This window comes from Haemorhous mexicanus, chromosome 23 (genome assembly GCF_027477595.1).
Source record: "Haemorhous mexicanus isolate bHaeMex1 chromosome 23, bHaeMex1.pri, whole genome shotgun sequence".
In the NCBI taxonomy this organism is placed as follows: domain Eukaryota; kingdom Metazoa; phylum Chordata; class Aves; order Passeriformes; family Fringillidae; genus Haemorhous; species Haemorhous mexicanus.
In genome coordinates this window covers 5,042,708-5,067,925 of record NC_082363.1, presented here as the reverse complement: position 1 = coordinate 5,067,925, position 25,218 = coordinate 5,042,708, and the positions used below count along the sequence as shown (strand labels likewise).

At 49.6% G+C, this 25,218-nt stretch overlaps 1 protein-coding gene across 1 annotated transcript in view; it reads right to left on the bottom strand.

The window, feature by feature from the left end:
- The window catches only part of LOC132337793 (multiple epidermal growth factor-like domains protein 6), a 47,878-nt gene extending 24,576 nt beyond the window's left edge, over positions 1 to 23,302 (bottom strand). Inside the window, exons 1-9 of the mRNA XM_059866684.1 lie at positions 22,721 to 23,302; positions 14,555 to 14,677; positions 8,444 to 8,569; positions 7,041 to 7,163; positions 6,346 to 6,468; positions 3,969 to 4,106; positions 3,288 to 3,410; positions 2,408 to 2,530; positions 830 to 997 (exon numbers count right to left, since the gene is read on the bottom strand). Of these exons, the coding sequence (XP_059722667.1) occupies positions 830 to 997; positions 2,408 to 2,530; positions 3,288 to 3,410; positions 3,969 to 4,106; positions 6,346 to 6,468; positions 7,041 to 7,163; positions 8,444 to 8,569; positions 14,555 to 14,677; positions 22,721 to 22,862 (1,189 nt within the window). The 5' untranslated portion in view covers positions 22,863 to 23,302. The remainder of the gene's footprint in view (positions 1 to 829; positions 998 to 2,407; positions 2,531 to 3,287; positions 3,411 to 3,968; positions 4,107 to 6,345; positions 6,469 to 7,040; positions 7,164 to 8,443; positions 8,570 to 14,554; positions 14,678 to 22,720) is intronic.
- Between the last annotated feature and the right edge of the window lie 1,916 nt (positions 23,303 to 25,218).

Below are 25,218 nucleotides of genomic sequence, written 5' to 3'. Positions count from 1 at the left end.
CTTAGCAGACACCCATCTGTCCAAACCAAGACAACTGCAGCAGAGCTAAACACAAAACAAGCACTCAACAGGCCTGCTGTGTTAACCAAACAATTAAACCCAGCCTGCACCATCATTCCTGAAGAGTTCTGTTGGGAAGGATGAAAGTTTGACAAGAGTCTCACAGGTATGTGTGCTTGGCAGAAAGATTTTTGAATGTAGAGTCTGATGAAGGAATAGAGATGGAAGCAAGTTTTGATATAGAAGAAAAGAATTGCTGAGCCAGTCTGACTGGATAACCAAGGAGGCAAAGGGTGTGTTAGTGAGAAGGGGTTTGTATGGCTTAGAGCAAAGGATAAACCCACCTCCAACAAGAAGATGTTTTTACCAAGCAGAAAGAGAGCACAGGCAAAGAAGTCAGCAAATGTGGCAAGCAGAAAAAAGGTCTCAGAATTTTCCACTGCAAGAAAACTGAAAAACATCTTCTAGCTTAAACTGTATTGTACTGACTTTTAGTGGTTGGAGAACAGTACCATGAATATGGTAATTACAGTAGTTATGATAGGCTACAGACAATAGTTAAGGTACAGATTGGTTCTACTGCATGAAGATGCTCAGCAAAGAAAAGGATATAATGCATTGTAACCAAAACCAAAGGGTGTCCAGGCCTGCCTGCAGCTGGAGCTGACAGCTGTAGGCACAGCTTTGTCACCCACGACCCTGAACTGCTGTAACGTCTTGGATGTAACAAACTGCATTTTGGAGAGCCCCTGGAGTCCCACATCCCTCATTCAGGCTCTCACAAGTTCCAACCAAAGCACGGCCCCGACCGCGGCTGCACAACGCCCACCGAACTTCTCCGACAGCGTGTGCTCCCCTCGTGCTTCCAGCTCCTCCTCCTCTTCCTCGTAGTCGTCGCTGAAGAGCTGGGTGAGCTCGTCCCGCAGGATGGCCACGTGAGGGATGGGGCGGATGACGGGGCGCCGGCCATCCAGGGCCTCCACCGTGTCCTCGAGGGCTGGGAGCAGGGACAGAGGGGACAGCGTCACAGCGGGAACGAGACAAGGACTCTGGGGGGTGAGCAGGGGGACAGGACCCCTGCAGGGTCTCTGGGAGCAGGGACAGTGGGACAGGACCTCTGCAAGGTCTCTGGGAGCAGGGACAGGGGGACAGGACCTCTGCAAGGTCTCTGGGAGCAGGGACAGGTGAACAGTGGGACAGGTGAAGAGTGGGACAGGACCTCTGCAAGGTCTCTGGGAGGTGAGCAGGGGGACAGGACCCCTGCAGGGTCTCTGGGAGCAGGGACAGTGGGGCAGGACCTCTGCAAGGTCTCTGGGAGCAGGGACAGGGGGACAGGACCTCTGCAGGGTCTCTGGGAGCAGGGACAGTGGGGCAGGACCTCTGCAAGGTCTCTGGGAGCAGGGACAGGGGAACAGGATCTCTGCAAGGTCTCTGGGAGCAGGGACAGGGGGACAGGACCTCTGCAGGGTCTCTGGGAGCAGGGACAGTGGGGCAGGACCTCTGCAAGGTCTCTGGGAGCAGGGACAGGGGAACAGGATCTCTGCAGGGTCTCTGGGAGCGGGGACAGGTGAACAGTGGGACAGGACCTCTGCAAGGTCTGTGGGAGGTGAACTGTGGGACAGGACCTCTGCAAGGTCTCTAGGAGCAGGGAGAGAGGGATAGGTGAACAGTGGGACAGGACCTCTGCAAGGTCTCTGGGAGCAGGGACAGGGGGAGAGGACCTCTGCAAGGTCTTGGGGAGGTGAAAAATGGGACAGGACCTCTGCAAGGTCTCTATGAGATGAATAGTGGGACAGGACCTCTGCAAGGTCTCGGGGAGGTGAAAAATGGGACAGGACCTCTGCAAGTTCTCTGGGAGCAGGGACAGTGGGACAGGACCTCTGCAGCAGCAAAGGGAAACCAGAACTCTGTAGTTCTCAGCTTTGCAGAGCTGATCCTGCCCTGTTTTGACACCTCTAAAGCTTTCCCAGGTTGTTTGTTCAAGGATTTTTTGGCCCAGGTCAGGTATGTGACCTCAAGATCTCTGCACTGCTACCAATAAATAATTTATTATTTGTTACAAGGAAAAGCTGTAGGGGCTGGTGACTGTGGAAGGGGCTCTGGCTCTGTGTTGAGCATGGAGGCAGTGTTTAACACTGCAGGCTGTGTAGCTGTAGGAGGTGGAGCTGTGCCACAACTCCCTGCACTTCTCTGGCCAGTGCTGTGATCCAGGCTGAAACAGGGCTGGTCCTGTCTGGGAAAGCTCTCCAGGGCTGGGCTGAGGCACTGCCACAGCTCAGGTGCTGTGAGGGAGCTGAGAGAGGTGAGGTGCAGGGCTAAGGAGCTCCAATCTGTGTGCTCCTGGCTCGGACAGGAGGAGAGGAGGGACCCACTGCCCAGCCTGAGGCAGCTGGGACGAGGCACTTACAGATGCATCTCCTTCTGTCTTCATCCAGCTTGTGCCCAATGTCACAGCCACACTGGAAGGAGCCTGGCAGGTTCTGGCACGTGTGTTCACACCCACCGTTGTTTGCAGAGCACTCATCCACATCTACAAAACAGGGGACACCCCAGTGGGACAGGAGCAGTGACAGGGCTGTGCAGCAGAAATAGGCTGGTGGCATCCTCTCTGCTAAATATGTGAAGCCATCAGCTCTAAAAATAGAGTTAAACCACTTCAGGGATTAGGGATACCTGGGTTTCAATAAAAAACGTGCTGGGCTTCAGTTCCCATCCATTATTAACTGTGTAGAAACAGGTGGGTGTGTTTGGCTCCTTCCCCTGGGAAATGTTGAGAGCCTTGGAAGTGAGAACAACTATTAGGGGGATTTTTCCCCACATTCTTTCTGTTGGGAAGGTGACTCATCAGAAAGCTGGCAGGAAAACTGGTAGGAGCTGGGAGAAACTGGAAGAAATGCCTGGCTGTTGGCAACCAGGTAGGACAATTTCTTGTTCTCCTAATTAAAAGCATCATTAGTCACCGTCTTGGCTGTGTTTTGTACAGACACTGTTATTTCTCTTTATCCCTTGGGTGAAAGTAATGGGCAGTGTTTCCCTCTGGGGTTGAACATCAAATGGTTTCTGTGAAATAATGGGGTCAAGCCCGAGCCAGCTCACTCTGAGTTAGCCCAGTCTGACCTTGATGTGCCCAAAAATCCTCTCCACTCGGGCTGGGCTTAGCACAGGGGTTAGAACCGAGCTGCCCAACACTAAACAAGCTGAGGAGAGTGACAACAGGCTAATTAGAAGTAGAGGGACCCTGTGTGTCCCTGGCCCTGCCTGGAGCCCAGGGAGGTGCTGGCACTCACCATCACAGCCACAGCCATCCGTGCTGAGCCTGTACCCGGCGTGGCAGGAGCACTCGTAGCCCCCAGGGTAGTTGTAACAGTCTTGCTGACAGCAGTGAGAGCCCGTGTCACACTCATTGATATCTAAATGAGAAACAAAGGGTGTTAATGCACTGCAGAGTGGTGGCAGGAGCTGTTACACTGCTCCCTGACTAGTTCTGGGGAGCTTTTACTGCTCTGCTGCCAAAAGCTGAGCCAGAATTCAGAATTTCAGTTCCTCCTGAAATCAGGGAGTTTTGTGTTAATAGATCATCCTCCCCATCCAGGGAGGAATCCTGAGTCCTTGAGGGAAGCTCATTGTGATTCCCAGCTGGGAATGGTGGTTACAGGTTTTGTGTCCTTACAAGCAGGGTGATTCCAGCTGATTGACTCCTGCTTGGGGCAGTTTAATGCAGGAAAAACTAATTAGTTTGGAAGTCATAATTACTGTCCAAGTCACAAGTGCTGTCCAAGTATATCCTGAGGGAAGTCTGGGGATATCTTTGAGCAGAGCAATATTTCATCTGCTCTCACTTTCCATCGGTTTCTATCCTCTTTAGCCTGTCTGAAGTGGCCAAGAGGGATCCTGACCTAAGATCCCAAGAGGGATCCTCACCATTACCTGGGATGGAAATCAAGGTGTGGCCTTTTCCTGCTCCTTACCAGTGCACGACTTCTGGTCCTCTTCCAGCCTAAAGCCAAAGTTACAGGTGCAGACTGGGCCAGAGCTGGTGTGGTGGCACATGTGGGAACAGCCCCCATTGTTGGTCTCACAGCTGTTCACAATCTCCATCTCTATCCCTGGAAAAGGCAGCCTGGTTAGGATCCTGTGGGACACAGCTGCACACACAGCTGGCCCCTGCCTGCCCCCACCAGCTCCTGGCACTGCATCCCTGCTGAGGAGGGGGATCTGCAGTGGGAAAGGATGGAAATAGCTCAGCACAGAGGCCACTGCTGGGCTGGGAGGTATAAAAAGAAACCTCTGGATCTCACGCAGCCTCTCAGCGGAGCAGGCTCTGGACAGTCTCTGGGATGAACAGGCTGCGGATGAAACTGCTCCCACTCCTGCCAAGCAGCAGCATGTGCTGCCAACCAAAAGTTGGCTCAGCCTCAGAGCAGAGCTGTTCTGGTGCCAGGCAGAAATGGGAGCAGCAGAACACAGCTAAGTAGGGAAACATCCAGATGCCTGCAGCCAGAATCGTTAGCTCCTGACATGTCAAAAGCGGTCGGCGCAAACATCAATTGCAGCCATAGATCATCCCAGCTTGGCAAGGTTTCTGTAAACTTGTCTAGTTAATTAAGCTTTCTTAAACTAAAAGGAACTTGTTTCATGGAGCTTTGACTCAGTCCTGAACCTCAGGAAAACAATTTCTGCCTTCAAGAGCGCTGAGTTTTTCATGCATTCAGACCCAAGGAGGATGAAAGAAAGGGAGCTTGATGCTTCCCAGTGGATCTGTGCTTGTCAAAAACAAAAGCTGGGCCACAGTGGAAGACTTTTTCCAGATTTCACAACGTGATTGTCATCTCTCTCTTCCCTTTCCTTATTAAAGCAGCAAAAAACGGGGTTTTGCTTAAAAGAAACGTGCTAGGAAGGGCAGGGAGGAACCTTTCATGTGGAAAGGCTGCTTTGCTGACCCCAGGGCAATGTCAGTGTCACGGTGTGAGACTGGCTGTGTCCCTAAGACAGCTGTGTACATACTTAGGCTGTTCAACCTCATGCCATCATCCTGGTGTCCCATATCGCTCTGTTTGATGCCTTTCAGGACCTGTTTATGGCATGCCAAGCCTTGCCAAGCTCCAGCAGCTGCACAAGGAGACCCTCACAGCTCCCAGTACCACCAGCTGCCAGCTGGGACTGCCACGGTGGCTGTCATCTGTCAGGGGCTGGTGGCTCTGGCTCCGCCTGGCCCTGCTGGGGTACAGCAGCTGCACGAAGATGTGAGGACAGTCCAGCTCACTCTTGCATCACAGAGTTTATTTCTTTCCTTAATGGGAGCAGATGTGATCCCTTCACTGGCTCGATTCCTCCAGTGACACATCTGCAGCTGACTGAGCTTGTCCAGCAGACTCCCCAAGAGCAGAAGTTGGCTAATTTGAAGCCAAATGGCTCCTAATCAATTGCCTTAACCAGCTAAAGTGGCTTTGTGGTGACTTTAAAGATCAGACCAAGATTTTTATCTTGGTGGGGGAGTAAACAGCCTCAAAACTGCTTGTGAAATCCTTCAGCAGAGATTGCCACAGCTTGGCCCTGGCAATTCCCAGAGGGCAGTGACAAACACGTGCCTGCAGCAGCCCAGGTGTACCCTGTCCTGCTGGGCAGGGCTAGGTGTTGGAGCCCTGGCTGCTAAGAATTGCAGACTTTCTGTGCTGGCAGGCACTGACCCCCAAGAGAACACTGCATTGACCTGAGGCTGTGGAGAAGCTTCCAGAATGGAATGACAGAACTGGGATTGTGGGTGTGGAGTTTGAATAGAAGTGTGTGATATCACAGGGTGGAAAACTGTTTAAAGTTTTAGAATATAGGAATATATATAGAGCAAGATGGAGGTTTTAGGGTGGAGGCTGGTCCTTCTTCTTCACCTTCTTCTTCACCTTCTCCTTCACCTTCTTCTTCTCTCCTTTTTCTTCTCCTCCTTTTTCTCCTTCTTCTGCTCCTCCTTCTTCACCTTTTCACCTTCTTCTTCTCCTTCTTCTCTTTCTTCTTCACCTTCTTCTCCACAGGTTTGGGTGGTTTTGTGGAATTGGATAAAAAAGTCTACATTTCAGGCCCCAGGTGGTTGGTTATTGGGTTAAAAGTAAAGATAATTTAGGTGTCATTTCTTAATTGGACAGTTCATCCTTAAAAGGCCTTGTGGAGAGAGCTACAGCTCCATTTTTAGTTTGTTGGAGTGAAGTGCTGCAGAACTCAGGGTTTGTGAGACCGTAACAGAGGTAAGAACTAACAAACATCTGAGTCCCAACAAGAAATTCCATCTGACACATTTAATCCTGACCCTGGCAGCCAGGAGCACAGGCTGGAAGCTGAGCCCGCAGTACTCACGGTAGCAGCGCTTGCCGTCCGCCCCCAGCTCGTAGCCCGGGTTGCAGGTGCACCTGAAGGAGCCCCGGGTGTTGAGGCACTGGTGTGCACACATGGCCAGCCCTGTCAGGCACTCGTTCACATCTGGGAGAGGGAGAACACCTAAGATAAGTAGGCTGAACTTTAAGCAGCCTTCCAAAGGACTGTTGTTATGGTATTTGAGTTCTGCACCCTGAACTCTTTGTTGGGGTCCAGACCAACAAAGACACGGAGTTAAGAGTTTGAAATTGCTGTAAAGCTTCCAGGAGATGGGATCACATGACAGTGGGACACACAGAATCACAAATTCAATTAGGCTGGAAAAGACCTTTGAGATCATTGAGTCCAACCTCTGACCTGTAACAACCCTTGTCACCAGACCACAGCACCCACTGCCACATCCAGTTTATTCTTAAATAAAGAATAAAAGATGGTGACTCCACCACCTCCTTGGACAGCCTATTGCAGTGCCTGATTCCCCTTTCAGGGAAGAACCTCCCCCTAATGCCCAGCCTAAATCTCCCCTGGAGCAGGGGACACAGCCCCAGCAGGGCACAGACACCACCTGAGCCACCCAAGGGAAGGCATGTCCTTCCCTCCACTCTGTTCCCACCGAGCACTCCCTCAGCCATCAGACACAGAGCTTTTCCTGCAGGGGAGCCCTGCAGGGCACTCACCTTCACAGGCCTTGCCATCAGGGGCCAGCAGGTAGCCGGGGTGGCACTCGCAGCGCGCGCGGCCGCGGTGGCTGTGGCAGCGCTGCATGCAGCCCCCGTTCCTGTCAGAGCACGGGTTCCTCACTGCAGGCAGAGCACAGAGCCCGGGTCAGCCCACACAGATCCTGCACAGAGCAGCAGGAAAGCCTGCAGTCTGAAAATCCCAGGCAGAAAATCCCTGCTCCACCTGTTTGGGGGGATGTGCACACTGTGAGATCCTGCAGAAGGCTGGCACCAAGCTGGGCAAAGCCCTTCCAGCAGGAGATCCTGCAGAAGGCTGGCATTAAGCTGGGTGAAACCCTTCCAGCAGGAGATCCTGCAGAAGGCTGGCACTAAGCTGGGTGAAACCCTTCCAGCAGGAGATCCTGCAGAAGGCTGGCATTCAGCTGGGCAAAACCCTTCCAGCAGAAGCTTGGCATGGGCACGTCCCTCTGCAGAGATTACACAGCCAGTGCTGGCAGTTTGCTCCAAGTGCTGCTACCCAGAGGTTTGCCAATCTCTGACCTGCCCCAGGACCAGGACAGATGTTCCAAACCCCTCTGGCTGCTGTGTTGGAACATCCCACTTGTTCCTTTTCCTGTAGCAACTTCACAGCTCAGGACTTCCCTCCTTCCTGCCTTTTGAATGCCAGCTGCCATGAACGAGAACAACCTTGTGTTCTGTCCCCTTCAGCTTCTCTCCCTCCTGAGCCAGGAGCAGATCAGCCAGAGAGGGAGAACATCCCACCCCACTGCCACACTCAGCTGTCCTTCCACTCCCACAGCAGCCTGTGCCTTCATGCAATTTCATTTTTGTTGGCTACAACTCCTCCAGCTCTTCCCATCCCTTGGAATAAACCACAGGATATGTCCATGACAACCAAACACACAGAGCTTTTACTGGAAATCCCCCAGCCTGATCTGCTGGACATCTGAGCATCCCCATCCTGTCACAGACATATCTTATGAAAAATCTTTTTGACAGGATTTTTTCTCTTGAGAAGCTGAGAAGCCTCAGAGGAAAAGAAAAACAATAATTATCTGCTGCTGTGGGGTGCAACAGGTGCATCTGTGATTGGTCCATGCGAGCTGTTTTTACTTGATGACAATGACAGCCACCTGTGTCAAGGCTGTGAGCAGTCACAAGATTTTATTATCATTCCTTTCTATTCCTTTCAAGCCTTCTGATGAAATCCTTTCTTCTATTCTTTTAGTATAGTTTAATATATCATTTTCTTTTAATATAACATATACGACAAAATAACAAATCAGCCTTCAGAAACATGGAGTCAAGATTCTCATCTCTTCCCTCGTCCTGGGGCCCCTGTGAACACCACCAACCATCCCACAGCTCCCAGCTGGCATCCAGGGCTCCCCAGCACTCACGGATGCAGCGTTTGCCATCCTCGTGCAGCTGGTGGTGCTGCCTGCACTGGCAGCGGTGCTGGGCCAGGGTCACCTGCACACAGTCGTGCTCACAGCCTCCGTTGTTCAGGGCACACGAGTTCAGAGCTGCAGGGACACAAGGTGTGGCAGAAAGGGAGCTTGGGTGGCACCCGGGGACACAGGGACACAAGGTGTGGCACAGGAGGAGTTTGGGTGGCACCTGGGGACACAAGGTTTAGCACAAAAGGAGTTTGGGTGGCACCTGGGGACACAGGGACACAAGGTTTTGGCAGAAAAGGAGCTTGGGTGGCACCTGGGGACACGAGGTTTGGCACAAAAGGAGTTTGGGTGGCACCTGGAGACACAAGGTTTGGCACAGAAGGAGATTGGGTGGCACCTGGGGACACAAGGTTTGGCACAGAAGGAGATTGGGTGGCAGCTGGGGACACAAGGTTTGGCACAGGAGGAGATTGGGTGGCACCTGGGGACACAAGGTTTGGCACCTGCATGAGGGAAGGGCACCTCTCACACAGGACCAGGGTGTCACCCTGTTTTTTCAAGTTTTTCTGAGCCTTCTGATGTTTACGTTCTTGTAATGTCTCTTATGAGGATTGGGAAATTGGCCTTTAAAGCCTGTCCTGTCTCTCAGGAGCCACCAAAGTGTCCCAGCCCTCTGGGCTGGTGGAACATGGCTCAGGCTGGAAACCCAGGATGGAAACCCAGCCCTGGCTCCATGAGCTGAGCAGAACAATCAGCTCTGCTCTCACACGTTTCTGACCTGTTTTTCAAAGTCCAGAATCAACTAATGTGCTGGCTCAGAGGAATCTTATAGGAAAGCTAAAAATATCTCTAATGAAAACCATCCCTGCCCAGACTGATGCTGCAGGTGATCACAGTGCCCTCCACAGCCTCCAGAGCTGGGGAAGCAGCAGAGCCTGGAAGGCAGCTGCCAGCAGAAGTCTCTGCTTGTAACACACCTCTGAATCCCAAGGCAAGTTGGGTCCTTGCTCTTGCACATGAGTGAAAACAAATATTTGACTCAGGACAAAAATAAAGGCAAATATATTTTTTTTTTTTCTTTTTTTTCCTGCACACCCTTCCCCTGCAAAAAAAAAAAAAAATGCTTTGACTCAGAGCTGAGGATCACTCTCAATCCAAATGTTAAAATAACTCAACTTCTCATTTTATGCCCCTAATCAGCTAAACAACATTTGGGGGAATAAAAGCAGCTTGACAGGGTCAAGATTTTGCCATATAAAACATAAGAACTCGGGGTTTATGTTAGTTGTGCTGGCACTGTTTCCTTTAATCCATTTGGAAGAAAACAACAGAAATACTTAACGTTCCTGAAAAGCTCTAGGTCAGAGTTACACTACTCAAGCTCTAGCAGAGATGGGTGGTCATTTAAAAATATTCCAATATATTAAAGTGTTTAATAACATATATTCAAAAATAGCCATAAATAATGTGCTTGTTGGAGAGAGCCTTTTTTTTTAAATAAAAAAAAAAAAGAAAACAAGTCAAACAATGCTGATGCCTGCCAAAACATTCCTTCATCTGGGAAAAGCACTGGGCCAACATGGAACAAGCCAATGCATCTTGTGTCTAAAATAACCTCCCAGGATGCAGTTATTCGGATTAATTTGAAATATAACCAAATTCCTACAAGACAACAGGAAAAAAATCGAAAGTCTGGGCTCTTCCACACAAGATTTCAGGAGAGAGAGCCCGTGTGGGGCTGGGTCTCCTCAGCTGGCTCCTCGCAGTCACGGCCAGCAGACCTCGCTGCTGGCCTTGTTTTAATTACTGCTCAGGGTTTTTATTCTGTTTACAGAACCACTCTAAAAATATTTCCATTCCCAGATGCTCTGCCCGAGCTTAACATTTCTGTGACGAGGCTGCCAAGCCCAGTGTCATCCTGTACATCACACAGATTTTTGTAATTACAGCGCAGACAGATTTTCCACAGATGATATTTCAGTGTCTGAGAGAGGGAGGTTCCTTCCAGTCCCGCTGTCTGGGGGAGTGCAGTGCTGCTGGAAGATGCTGCTCCCAGATTCTGACCCTCTCAGGCCTGGGAAATGGATAAAGAGGGATGCAAAGGAGATTTTTGCTACTGATTACCCCTGGGAAGTGGATTTGTGCAGCAGCAGCAGCCTAACAGAGGAGTTGATTTAATATCTGATCTCTGCACCCTCCAGCTGCCCTTCTGACTTTTCCTCTCTGTTCTCACTTCTCCTCTTTCCTCTCTCTCACCTTTCCCTCAGAGACAAGTGATTTGCCTCCCTGAGCAGCGAGCTGATGCCCTAAGAGTGACTGTGAGCAGCTGTAACTAGAACTGAGCAGGATGTTCCTTCTGCAGTGTCACAAAAACCCAGCAATTCTAAGAAAAGGCTGAAAAATGTGTGACTGGGCAAAGAAAAGGTCAAATTCCCTAAAATGTGCGAGTTGTCTGCAAAGTGGAAAGCCCCAGCAAGCACACGTGGTCCCTGCACACACAAAGTTCAGGCCCACACAAACCTCCTGGCGTGGTCCTTCTGTTCACTACATCACCCCTCTCGCTGAGATTTCTTCATTTGAAGTTCTCCTCATATAAACAGGGCTCCATCATGTAATCCCAAAGTGATTTCTCCTAACCTCAGACAACTTCCAGAAACATGCTGTGTGTTAATCCAGACCATCTCTCTGCTCCTCAGGCCAACAAAAGCAATTGGCTCCCATTAAACCCCTCTGCCTCAGCCTGGCCTGCATCCCTCTGCTCAAACAGTGGAGAAGGACCTGGAGATGTCAGCTTCCTGCCTCCTGCCCATGTGGTTCTGATAAAGACAGAGGTGATTTCAGGACGCCCAAGGCCTCTCTTTGTTCTGTTTCACTCGCAGTGGAAGCTGCTGCTCCTTTTCTCCCTCTCTCAGCGGCGTTTGGAACAAAGACACAACAAAAGGATCCAGCATAACGGAGCTGCAGAGCACCAGCTGAGAGCTGGGCACAGGAAGGGGGTTTTAAGCCATTTTTGGGCTCTCCTGACAGCCCCAGGTACCAGCTAACCCTTGGCCACGCCAGCACATTGTGGGGGAATTGTGGAGCTCCAGCTCAGCGCTGCCGATCCATCATCGGAGCCTTTGTGGGTTTTGTGGGGACCAGAAGGCATTTAAAGAATGAGATCCATGATTTGACAGCCCTTAATGAGAAACTTGACTGCAAGGCCTCTTTCTGTACCCAGAACACTCTGGCTGGGGCTGTCAGGAGCTTCCTACCACCCAAAATTGTGCTTGTCCCAGCATGGAGCTGCGAGCTTCCCTCAGCAGAAGGAAAAGGATGGATGGATGGATGGATGGATGGATGGATGGATGGATGGATGGATGGATGGATGGATGGATGGATGGATGGAGGGATGGATGGAGGGATGGATGGATGGATGGATGGATGGAGGGATGGATGGATGGATGGATGGATGGATGGATGGATGGAGGGAGGGAGGGAGGGATGGATGGATGGATGGATGGAGGGAGGGATGGATGGATGGATGGATGGATGGAGGGATGGATGGATGGATGGATGGATGGATGGATGGATGGATGGATGGAGGGAGGGATGGATGGAGGGAGGGAGGGATGGATGGATGGATGGATGGAGGGATGGATGGATGGATGGATGGATGGACGGACGGACGGATGCTCACTGTCTCCAGCTCCCTTCATTCCTGGCCTATTCTCTATATCTAGAGGCAATATTTTGTGTTTTAACAGCATAGAATCTCTACAGAAAATGAAGGGACATCCCAACTTGAGGAAAAAAACAGCTTAGAGCAGTTAACCCCAAATCCCTCAGAACTGACCACAAGGCAACCTGCTGTCTGTGGGTACAGCAGAACAGCCACAAACACCAGCAGAGGAGCCACCTCTGAGCTCTGTTCTGAGCTTTTCTAAGGAAAAGATGTTCCACCCCTCCTCACACCTGGGTTAGTACAGAGTTCTGTGAAGGTGTCACATACACACATGGACAGGCACAAATGTGTAAAGAGAAAAAGCCACCAGTCCTGAAATAAGAAAGCCCCAGTTTAGATTCATTTTAGAAACATTATTAATTATGCAGTGAGAAGTTTCTACTTGCCCTGCCTGGTCTGCTTTGCTTTCCTGGGTGCTCTGGATCCCAGGGGTACCAGCACCACAAACTCACTGCAGATCCTGCAGGCTCCCCAGGGCTCCAGGAACTGCCCCACTCACTCATGATCAGATTTCATGAAGAGACCTCTTACTTTTGGCAGACAAATTCCAGCACTGCACTTTATGGGTAATATTTGCTCACAAGTTTAATGCAAAGCAGATTTGCAGTGCTGGGCACGGGCAGCAGGAGCAGGGCTGGATCCTGTGGGAATGCTCAGCCACACCAGCAGGGAAGCCTGGAGAGCGAAACAAAATCATGGAAACTCCTGTTTAAGAAGAGATTCCTCCCTCTAGAGATCCATTTAATGGCTTCCCTGAGAGCTGTTCCACCTTCTGGGGCTGCAGAGCACTCCTGGTGTCAGCCTGTCCCACGTTTCGCTCCGCGCGGCGCAGGCAGCTGCAGGACTATCACTGATATTTTTGCCCCCAAAGGAGAGGAATGATGAGGACTCTATGGACATCATAAGGCTAATTAATTCCTTAATCATACTATATTATTCTATATTATATTGCACTGTATTACATTGCATCTGAACTGAATCTGTTAAGAACTCGACTCTGTACATAGCTGTACTTTTTGTGACAGTCCCGACACACACACACACCTGGCCCTGGTGGGCCAAGGAAACAAAACACCATCACTGTGGGTAAACAATCTCCACATTGCATTCTACTTTGGCACAGCAAATGAGATAAGAATTGTTTTCCATTCTCTGAGGTATGGAGAATGTGAAACGCAGAAATATCCTTGGGAAGAACTGCTCCTTGCTTTTCCCTGTGAAATGTGGCGACACAGGATCGCTGCTCACCACAAGAAAGGGAGCAACATATCCCAGAGACAATTAGGAGATGACAGACCACAGCACACTTACATGTGAGCAGCAGCAGCTCCTCACCCCGACACGAGTGTGGAGTTCAGTGCTGGCTGCCAGGCTTGGCTTTGTCCCTTCCTTGCCCTCCTTTTCCTTCTGGATTTTTCCAGCGAAATAAGGGGATCCTGCACCTTAAATCTCACTTGGTTGGGTGTCACTATGGACTGGAGGCAGCTGTGGCCAGATGTGTGTCAGTGCAGAGCTGGGCACAGCTTCCCTGGATGGACTTTTCCTGCTCACATCACCATTCCCAACTGGAACACACAGGCAGACTCTGGAGCGTGACTGTGTTCCGAGAAAACTCTGCAAACACCATGGCCCGGGAATTCTTTCCACTTGCATGAAAATATCCCTCAAATAGTGGAAAAATGTGTCAAATGAGGCTGTGGGGGAGAAGTGGTTTAATTAAAACAGCCACAGATGCTGGAGGCAGACTGAGTTCCACTCTGAGCTCCAGTTTGGGGCAGGCAGACAAGAACATTTCAAGGAACTGGCCCCAAAATCAGCTGCAGGGCAAACCTGGTGCCTGGATGGTGATGTTTGAACAAGCACCATCCAAGAGAATGCAAAACCAGCATCCCAGAGGAGAAGGTTTTGGATTATTACGGCCACCTTTACTGTCACTTGTCTGTCACACCCGATGCCCACAGAAATACTGAGAAAATACTGAAATTTTGGGGAAATACTAAGGTCAAAATGAAGCCTGACTTGAAAATCCTCATCATTTTATTTATGCATCTGTTCTGAGAATGCCATATCTGATACATCCTGAACCAAAAGCAGAAGCACCAAAGCACTTGGGAGTTACTTCTCCTGAACCAGAATAAACTCAGGGGCAGCAAAGCAGCCCCAGTTTTATGTGGCCACATGGAAATGTGTTGAACCCAGGGACAGAAACTGTGAGGGAAGACACAGGGACACAGAGGAACCCAAACCCATCAGCATTATCTCACATTCAGGGCACAGAGCATGGGAGGCAGTGAGGAAATCAAGGTTTTCTGTTCACTGCCATGGATTTCCTGGTAGGAAAAAGGCTGGAAGGAGAGATTGCCAGGGGATTTGCAGGGCAGCCTTACCGAGGCAGGTCCTGCCATCCGTGTGCAGGCGGAATCCGGGCTGGCACTCGCAGTAGAAGGAGCCCAGGGTGTTCACACACCGGTGCTGGCAGCCCCCGTTGTGCACCTGGCACTCATCAACATCTGCAAAAAAACAAGGGGAAAAGCTCAGGAATATTTATCCTCTGCTGTCTGACTCCAGAACTGAGGAATGAAAGCAAAGGGAACAAGACTGGCCATTTTGTTATGTTCAGTCAAGCTGTTTTGTGAAATTCCAGGGACAAACTTGCAACCAGTAAACAACAACCACAAAAATCCAGTTTGATCTGTCAGTCAGCACAAACCATCCTCATCTGATCACCTGCCAATGGTCACCTTTCCCACTGACCCCAGGATAATGGATTATTCTTATTTTACACTTCCTTGCTTGTCAAAGGAAATGTTAAGTTTCTGAGGCAGATTTTCCCTGTGCCATGATCAGAAACATGGAGATGATGAGGACAGAGCTGCACAGTTCCTTAATTCCTGCCCTTTGTGGGTGTGCACAGTTGTGCACCTACACAACCTTTGAGACTGGAAAGGATCAGAGGGGGCAACCAGATCCCACTCCAGGAACAGCAAAACACCCAACCAGCCATTCCCTTCCCTGTCACAGACATATTTTATGAAAAATCCTTTTGCCAGGTTCTTTTCGCCTGAGAAGCTGGGAAACTTCAGCTTCTCCATGTTTTGCTGCTTTGGAATGAGATTTGGAGAATTGTTTACCCAGCAAGTGAAATTGTTTTTACTTGATGACCAATGACAGACACCTGTGTCGAGGCTGTGAGCAGTCACAAGATTTTATTATCATTCCATTATTTTCTATTCCTTGCTAGCCTTCTGATGAAATCCTTTCTTCTATTCTTTTAGTATAGGTTTAATATATAATTTTCTTTTAATATAATATATATCATAAAATAATAAATCAGCCTTCTGAAACATGGAGTCAGGATTCTCATCTCTTCCCTCGTCCTGGGACCCCTGAAAACACCACCCCACTTCCCCACGGAGAGAAAAACTTCAGCAGCTTGGGTCTCTCCATTTGGGCTTTTCTTTGAGTTTCTCTTGGCACTTTCTTCACCTCCAGCTCCCCCAAGCCCTTCCCAGCAAGGCCAGCCCTGAGCCAGCTCAGCTCCCAGCTCAGCTCCCATCCAGGAGTGTTAGTGAGAAGATAAAGAAACATTTCCTGAGTGAATCACGGCAGGGCGGGGAGCCGGCCGTGTCCGCGCACGCCAGAGGTGCAGGAACGTGCCCAGTGCCCCAGCCCAGCTCTGCTTCACCCACAGCCCCCACTGGGCAGGAAAAGGGCACCAAAAAAAGGGAGAAACACAGCCTTGGCTGAGCCAAATGTTACGTTCGTCAGATTAATTGCCAAGAAAATCAGCCAGCAGCAAGGGAAGGTCTGGGTCAGGGGTGGAAGGGGAAAGTGGGAAAGGTGATGCCTGTTTGAGTCTCCTGAGCTGTGCAGTGATAATACAAAATTACACACAAAATACAAATTGCATGCAAATACAAAATCTTTTCTCGGAGCACTTTTCTTAGCAAGGCATAAAGCATTAAAACCTAAAGCTCGGAGATCATAAAAACCCCTCCTCTGATTCCAGGGATTCCCCCAACCTTGTCTTGGGGTGTCCTGCTGCACTGGCAGTGCTGGGCTCCTCCTGCAGAGCTCCCACTGCAGCTGTGCTCTCCATTAACCCAGCAAAATGCTAATTTCTGCAATGCCAGCCCTTTGCTCTATTCAGTGGACTGAGCCTTTTAGGAGGTTTTGGTATTTTCTTCCTGTTTTTTTTCCAAGACACTTAATACTGGAAGAAAGGAAAATGAATAGGTTTTTGAGGTGAAACATAAGCTTGGAGTGATGCTCTATGAAGAGTGAGCCAAAGCCAAAGTGGCTTTTCAAGGGGAAAAATGTGATGGCATGAGTCTGAGAGGCTGGTCAAAGCAACCTAATTCTGATTAACTCATTTTCCTCTGCACACACTTGGGACACTGCAGAGCCCTAGAGCCCCTGAGGCACTCCCTGCTCATCTCTGTGGGCAGGATTAGCTATTAATACACAGAACTGGCTCTGTTCAGCTCAAGAACAGGAAAACTGGGGTTTGGGAAGGTTTCATGTAGCATAATAAAGTTTTTTGGTCTGAATTTAAATGACTATTCCACTGCTTCCCTTCAACTCTAATCTGAAACTGTTGAGAATTCACTGTCCAAGAAACTTAGTGATGTGTTGAGTAAACTTCTTACTTTCACCCCATTACTCACACTCAGTAATTTTACATCTCCTCTCTCCATGGCTCCTCTTCCCCCCTTGTACTTTTCACCCTCTAAATCTCCGTGATTGCCGAGGGCTGTCCCCATCCCAACCCCCTCCTGGCTGGGGAGAGGGGCCATAGAATCACCCATCACCTTCCCTGCCAGCCCCAAACCCCAGAGTCCCTCCTGGAGCCTCCCTGATCTCCTCTGCAGCACCAGGGAGATTTTGGGACACCCTGCACCAGGGTGTGACCAAAACAAATCTGTCCCCAGGGGCAGATCCACCAGCCAGCCCTGGCAGCAGCAGCACCTGCAGGCAGTGAGTCAGCTGGGAATATGGACTGGTGTGGCATTCACACTCTGAACAAATCCCTTTGCCCAGGATTTTCCTCCTGGGAAGCTGTGGAGCCTCAGAGAAAAGGAAAACAATTCTTATCTCATTTGCTTCTCCTGTGTTTTGCTCATGTGGAATGTGTTTGGAGATTGTTTCATTGGTTTCATGTGAATTGTTTTGACTCATTGGCCAATCAGGGCCAAGCTGTGTGGGGACTCTGGAAAGAGTCACGAGTTTTCATTATTATCTTTTTAGCATTCTGTAAGTGTCCTTTCTGTATTCTTCAGTATAGTTTAGTATTCTATATTCTTTGATATATAATATATTCTATATTCTTTAATATAACTGTATTTTTAATATCATATAGTATATAACATATTCTATCATATATAATAACATATTCTATATTACTTAATATAACTACATTCTTTAATATAATATAGTATCAGAAAATAATATAATCTATATTCTTTAATATAGTATCAGAAAATAATATATTCTGTATTTTTTAATATAATATAGTATCATAAAATAATAAATTAGCCTTCTGAGAACAGGGTGTCAGACTCATCATTCCTCCCTACAAATGCAATAGACTGGGAAGCCACAGGAGCTGCTCCCAGGGCCAGGAGGAGCAGCTCTGGGAATGTTCTGGTGCAGGTCCTGGCAGCAGGAGCCCGAGCCCTACGTGACACCATGTGAGCTGTGCTTCGTGGCACGGGGCTCTTTTCCTCCTGGAGAGCTGACAAAATCTGGTTGGAATTAATAATTCCAAAGGAGAGCAAATGAGAAGCATACAGGCTTCTCTTCAGCTGACTCTGAGCAAGGCAGAGCCGTGCCAGGACAGGGTTTGCCAAGCCCTGCTCTGCATGCACAGGGCACTGGGTACCAGGAAAAGCCAGCTGAGGGGGAGCCCAACGCAGCAAGGGCTGGGGATGGGGTTTGGATCTATGAGATAGCAGAGGTATTGATCTAAGTGTAAAGAAACTGGAGTTCTGCAAGGAAGGCTCATCCCAGCCTCTTCCCTGAGCAGAAACAATCCCTGAAACCTCAGACACCTACAGGGACTAACACAGGGAATACAGCAGTGAAAAACAGGAAAGGTGAACACAAACCTATAAAAAAGGTCTGGTGAGACACCTACATGGACTAACACAGGGAACACAGCAATCAAAAAAAGGAAAAGTGAACACAAAACCAAAAAAGGTTTGGTTAGACATCTACATGGACCTACACAGGGAATACAGCAATCAAACATAGGGAGGATGAACACAAAACCACAAAATAAGGTTTGGTTAGACACCTGCATGGACTAACACAAGGAATAGAGCAATCAAACACAGGGAAGATGAACACAAACCCAAAAGGAATACTGATTTATCTCCAGCAAGAGCTACACATCAGGGGGAAGAAAGTGGCAACAGCAGCTCTGCAAAGTATTAAATATTTGGTAGGGAGGCAGTTTATCTCCTTGCAGGGCTGAGGAGGAGGCGATGGAGCCCAGCTGGGAGCAGGCAGGAGAACTCTGCTGAGGTTTGCTCTGTCTGGCTGAGCAGCAGTGCCAGGCTCTAATCCCTGCAGCAATTATCCTGGATTACAGAGCAGGGCTGCAGGGAAAAGGTTAATTAAAATCCATTGAGATGAGCATGTGTGGGATTTAGTGAGTTTATCTCTCCAGTACCAGTTTGTGGAAGATAATTCAGCAATTTCAAGGAGTAAAAAGAGTGCATGGAGAGGACCCAACAGTCCCTGCTCCTGGGCAGGGGAGCACAGCCAATCCCACACTATGGACACAGATTAGAATGAAAAAACCCTCTGCATTACTTCATCTCTTGCATGTGTCACATAGTCCCAACATGAATAACCTGAGGAATTTGGATGCCCTGTTATTCCACACTCCCTGTGTGCAGACAAGACAGCCATGGCAAGGTCCAACAGTGCATGGAGACCACAGGAGAGGACAATGCCTCATCTCCTCTCTGATAGCCTGGAAGTTTTTCCCTCCTTTAGGCTGAGGAAGGATGGCTGGGAAGGTGAGTGACTCACTGGAGGGAAGGAAAAGGCCATTTGGGGCAGGCAGAGCACCTCCACACCCTCAGCTTTCATCTCATCCTTAACCAGGCATCTGAGAGAGCCCTTCAAGAGCTGCAGGGAGTTATTGAGGCCAGAATTCCTTCCACTGCAGGTGGGAGATGCCCAGAGCTGTCCCACACCACCTGTGCCATCCCCAGCAGAGGATTCCAAGGGCACCTCAGGAATGGATGCATCAGCTTCAGAACACTCTGCTGCACTGAAAACTCTGCTTTGCCTCAGCTCCTGGCTCTGTCCTCAGCTCACCTTTTCCTGCCCCTGAGCAGTGGGGCTGGAAGAGTGGCCCAGCTCCCACTTGTGCCCCCGGAGTGCCTGGGGATGGGGCTGTAATTAGGGATTACTCAGCACAGAGCAGAGGTGCACGCAGCAACAAGCACCCGGACTTGCCCTGGACTTGCTGCTGCTCTCACCCTCTCCACCCTTCTCTCATCACTGTTTTTTACCCCTGTGCAGGCTGTCACTCTGAGTGAAAGATCTCCCTGTGGATTCCCAGACACGGAGCTGGGAATGGAGCCCCTGTATTGGTGTAATTTTGCCTGACTGGCAAGAAGAGTGATGAGCAGGATTGTTATAATAACTTCTTCCAGTGAGGTCTAATGAGCTCTAGGAGGCCTATGACATAATTAAGATAGTTCAGCTACTCTTAGAGGTACAATAAATAGCAGGATGGCTTTTGTTGCAGTGTTAGAAAAAGGTTTAATAAAAGGCAAAATCACAAACAGAAAAACTAAGCCAGGTGCTAGACGTTCCTGCTTCTAATAAAAACACCTCACAAAAGCAGTTTAGTTTCTTTGTTCATTCCTTTTTTTAGTTAATTGCCTAGGCAAGACTTTTTAGTTTCTGTCCAGTTAGCTATCCTTAAATCTGAAGTGAAATCCCCTAAGTCCTATGAAGTGTCTTTTCACTTAATCAAAGAAAGAAATTTCTGGACTTCTTTCCTTTTAAGGAGACAAAAAATAATTTTGTCACTCCATCAACAAGAAGCACACTCTTACACTCCATGATATCAGAAGGCTAATTAATCACTTTATTATACTATATTACACTACATCTAAACTGAACACCAACAAGAACTCAACTGAACAAAATCTCGTGACTCTCTCTTGACTGACTGTCAGGACACAGCTTGCAGAGATTGGCCAAGAAAACAAAACACTCACACCAGAATCCAATTACCAAACCCCTTCAGGTAAACAATTCCACAGTGCATTTCATTTGTGCACAAACACAGGAGCAGCCAGTGAGGTCAGAATTGTTTTGATCATTCTATTCTCGGTTCTCCAGGAGAAAACGTGAGAGAGAGAATTGTCTCTGTGCTCAGAGAATGTGAATCCCACACCCCTGGCTGGAAATTGTCTCTGTGCTCAGAGAATGTGAATCCCACACCCCTGGCTGGAAATGCAGGTCGCTGTTGCAGGAGCTAACGGAGCAGGATCAAACAACAGCTCTGCTGTTTCTGGCTGCTTCAGAGAGGATCTCACAGCACCCACCTCACCGGGATGATGGATTGCGAGTCCCCAGCAGAGCACAAAGCTCCTCCTGTAGGGGCGGCTGTGTAAGGACACAACACCCAGCGCTGCCATCGGCCCCAGCAGAGCCCTGTCTGCACACAGGGAGCACATCAAGGAGCCCAGAGCTCAGCCAGAGCCACTCGGCACTGCAGAGAGCACCTCCTCCCTCTCCTGGCACGCACAGAGCCGCCGGTGATGTGCACACAGCAGAGCTTTGTGCCTTGTGGCAGCTGCCAGCTGAGGGGACACGGCTGTGGGGACGTGGGGGCTGCCTGGGCAGATGGAGCTGCAGGGAAAGCAGCACACTGACCCTAAAAATCACACCAAGACAACATCTGGGACTCTGAAATCGCACCAAGAGAGCTCCTCTTACCTGTCACACAGAAGATCAGGCAGCAAAGCACAAATTACCCCAATTAAGCAAACCCACAGTGATACCAGTTTAGGGTGAGTCACGAGATGGATAAAAAACCCACCAGGGAAGCTCCCAGCTGTGCAGGGCCAGAGGCACCTCACACCAAGGATAAAGATAAAGCCAACTCTGCACAGAGCTGCCTGTCCACGGAGCTGAGAGGAGCAGAAACAGGATCAGGATCCTCAGGATGAGGATCTGAGGAATTCTGCACTAGGGAAGGGAAGGCTGGATCCAGCACAAAGCTGGACCTCAGGAGCTTGATTTGGAGAGTTACTTTGAGCCAACACAGTTGGATGGAGACAGCAAACACGATGTGAGCTTGAGACAAACATCTGATCCATAAATAACAAGGCAGCAACTCACCCCTTTCCAAAGCTCTATCTCACAACTCTCCTGATATCACTGCTTGGGGCATTTATTTATTTATCAGCATTATCCCAGGATGAGATAATGCATTCCTTGATGTCTGCATTACACCCAAGCATCCCAATTCTTCAGTGACCTTCACATATTCTCTACTATTTCCTAAATCCCCACAAGCTTTTCCTGCCGTGGAGGCAGCTGAGCACACACAGAGGAGGAAGGGAGGGCGCAGTGGCAGAACCCACACCTGGCTCCGTGTCCCCAGATGCCACCCCACGTGAGCCACGTGCAGAGGGAGCACTGAGGGCTCCATCCCCTCCACCTGCTCCATGGGAAGTCTGGCCAAGCTCTTCCCACGCTGCAGCAGGCTGGGAATTGCTTCCAAAGACACTGAGGCTGAATGTTCCAGGGCAGTGATCCCTGACACGGCTCCTCTGCCTCATCCCCCGGCCGTGCCCAGCTCTGCTGCTGCCAGAGGATTCCCCTTGCACAAACCCAACCCCAAATAACACCGAGCCCTGTCCTGGGGGAGAATCTGCTGAGCAACACTCACACAGCCCCAGCAAACCTCACCCAGAGAGAAAGGCACCGTTTTTTCACGTTAAAAACATGAACATTTCACTTTTTGCCCTGCACTGGGGCGAGGTCCTTTGGATCTGAGGAAAAAATGAATCTACATACCCCAGCAAAATGCATGCATTTGGCTTTTTAAGGAATGTGGCACAGGAGCTATCTTTAACCCAGCTGGACAGCAAGAGATGTGAAGAAACCCCTGTTTCTCTCCCCCTCTGCCAGAACTGATTTTTCAGAGTAAGAAATGCACTGAGGAATAATAATAACAATAACAATAGTAATAACAGCAATAATAATAATAGGAATAATAATCAGAATAATAATATTAGGAATAATAATAACAATAATAATAATAATAATAATAAATAAGAATAAATAAATATTAATAAATAAGTAAGAATAAATACAGTAATGCAAAGTACAGGCACATATACAGCCAGGTCACCAGTCTGTCACTTGGGTGGCCGCCAGCCTGGAACCTCCATGCTGCAGCTGGGGGATCTGGGGACAAACCCCTCGAGGCAGAGCCCTGCAGGGAGCCCCAGCCCGGCACACGGAATCCGCCAAAAGCCTGGTTCCACAGGGACCTTCCCAGGGCACCCACGTACCTGGCCGCAGGTTGGGGTAGCCCGCTCGCCCCAGGTAGCAGGGGTAGCAGCTCCTCCACAGGTAGCGGTAGTGCTCGCCGGAGCAGCCCGGGATGCCGCCCAGGCAGCCCAGGCACCACAGCAGCGCCCAGGGCCGGCCCATGAGAGCGGCACGGAGCGGGGATGGGGCAGGACGGAGCGGGGACAGAGCGCGGACGGAGCGGGACGGGACGGGGCAGAGATGGAGCGGCACGGAGCGGGGATGGAGCGGGGCTGAACCGGGCTGGAACGGGACGGGACAGGGATGGAGCGGGACACGGCAGGGACGGGGCAGAGATGGAGCAGGGATGGAGCGGGACACGGCAGGGATGGAACGAGACGGGACAGGGATGGAGCAGGGACAGAACGGGACGCGGCAGGGATGGAGCAGGGATGAAGCGGGACGCGGCAGGGACGGAGCAGGGACAGAGCGGGACACGGCAGGGACGGGACAAGGCAGGGATGGAGCAGGGACAGAGCGGGACACGGCAGGGACGGAGCAGGGATGAAGCGGGACACGGCAGGGACGGAGCAGGGACAGAGCGGGACACGGCAGGGACGGGACGCGGCCGCTGCCGCCGCGGCGGGCCGGAGCAGAGGGATGCGCGGGGCGGTGCGGGCGGCTCAGCCGGGGGGGCGGTCCCGCTCCGCCCCCCGCAGGTACCGCCGGGCCCGGGAGCGCCCCGGACCCCCCCCCGGCACGGGCGGGAGCTCTCGGGGCTGCCCGGGCCCGGAGCTGCCCCCGCAGCCCACGCGTGGAGAAACGCGACCCTGCCAAGGCGAGGGAGCCATGGCTGCATCCACCCGGGACTGGGGCTGGTCCTCCACCCTGAAATGAACCCGTGGATTTACCCCAAACCCGGCTGAGGAGGGAGGGAAGGCGAGCAGGGGGGATCAGGTTCTACCCCTGGAGCACCAGGCTGGGGTTTGGGAAACTATTGAATAGATATTTGAATAATTTAGTAATGTAATTTGTAATTTCTTTAATTTTTGTAATGTTTAAATTTTTTTTAATAGTAGATAGATAGTTGTGAAATTTTTGTTTGTTATTGCTAGGAATTTTGTTTTGGTTTTCATTATGCCCGGCCAGCCCGGGGGCTCAGGTTGATCATCCACCCTGAAATAAACCCGTGGATTTGCCCCCAACCAGGCTGAGGAGGGATGGAAGGAGGGCAGGGGGGATCAGGATCTCCCCCTGGAGCACCAGGCTGCTGTGGTTACACCACACCAAGTTACACAACTCCAGGGTTACACCAAGCAGGGAGTATTTCACTGTGGAAGTGCCTCATTACCATCACACCTCCCTCAAACAACGCCAGCTGCTGAAACAGCACCCAACACCAAAATTCTGTTCTTAAAATAAGGACAAAAAGCAAAGCTTAATCACCAAATTTAAGCTGAAATGAGGAACAGCCACTGTGGCTGCTCCAAAGAAAACCATAATGCTCATTCCCATTTCCTGCAAGCAAGGGAATTTTATTTTACCTTTTTCATTAAATAAGAAGTAGGAATAGCTTATTGGATTTTCCAGAGGCAAGCTCAAAAGCCTCATTTAACTTTCTGGAATGTTTTGAAACAATGTGCTCGCAGGGCTGAGCTGGGGGAGCAGGCCCTGCTACTCTGAGACGTTTTCACAGTATTATTTGGCCATAGTAAAATTCCAAATTAAAACTTGTGGTTTAGGCTGCAATGAATAGCATTCCACAAAAAATTTTGAAACTAGCTGAATCCAGGAGGAAAATAGGGATTTCATGCTATTGCTGCAGCAATTTCCAAAGGAAGGTGGACTCCAGTCACGAGTCCCCTTTGCTGATTGTTCCAAGAGCAGCTTCCTAACATTTCAGGGACCACTTCAGCTCATCTTAATATTTACACAAGGCAACAGCCCACATACTTCTCGTTATTATTTTGATTTTAACAAAAATAACAGACAAAATTTTGGGTCAGTTGCTTTGTGGAGGAAAAAAAAGAAAAAGTGGCCTCTCTGAAGGATGCTGTGAGTGTTTGGAAATGGTCTGGAGAATCCAGCCTGATGTGCTGCACACACACCTTGCTCAAGCTGCCTGCTGGGTCCAGCAGAGTCCCCAGGGAGATGCTCAGCACTGAGGGATTATTGTATTTGCAGGGAGGAATGATGAATCTGACTCCATGCTCTCAGAAGGCTAATTTATTATTTTATGATGCTATATTATATTAAAGAATACTAAATTAACCTATACTAAAGAATACAGAAAGGATACTTACAGAAGGCTAAAAAGATAATAATGAAAACTCTTTCATTATTAGCTAATAATATAATAAATTATCTAATATATTCTATTATTATATATCTTTTAATACATTATTATATTATTATATATCTTTTATTGTATTATTATAATATTCTATTATTATATATCTTTCCAGAGTCTCGACACAGCTTGGCCCCAACTGGCCAATGAGCCAAAACAACTCCCAGCAGAATGCAATGGAACAATCAC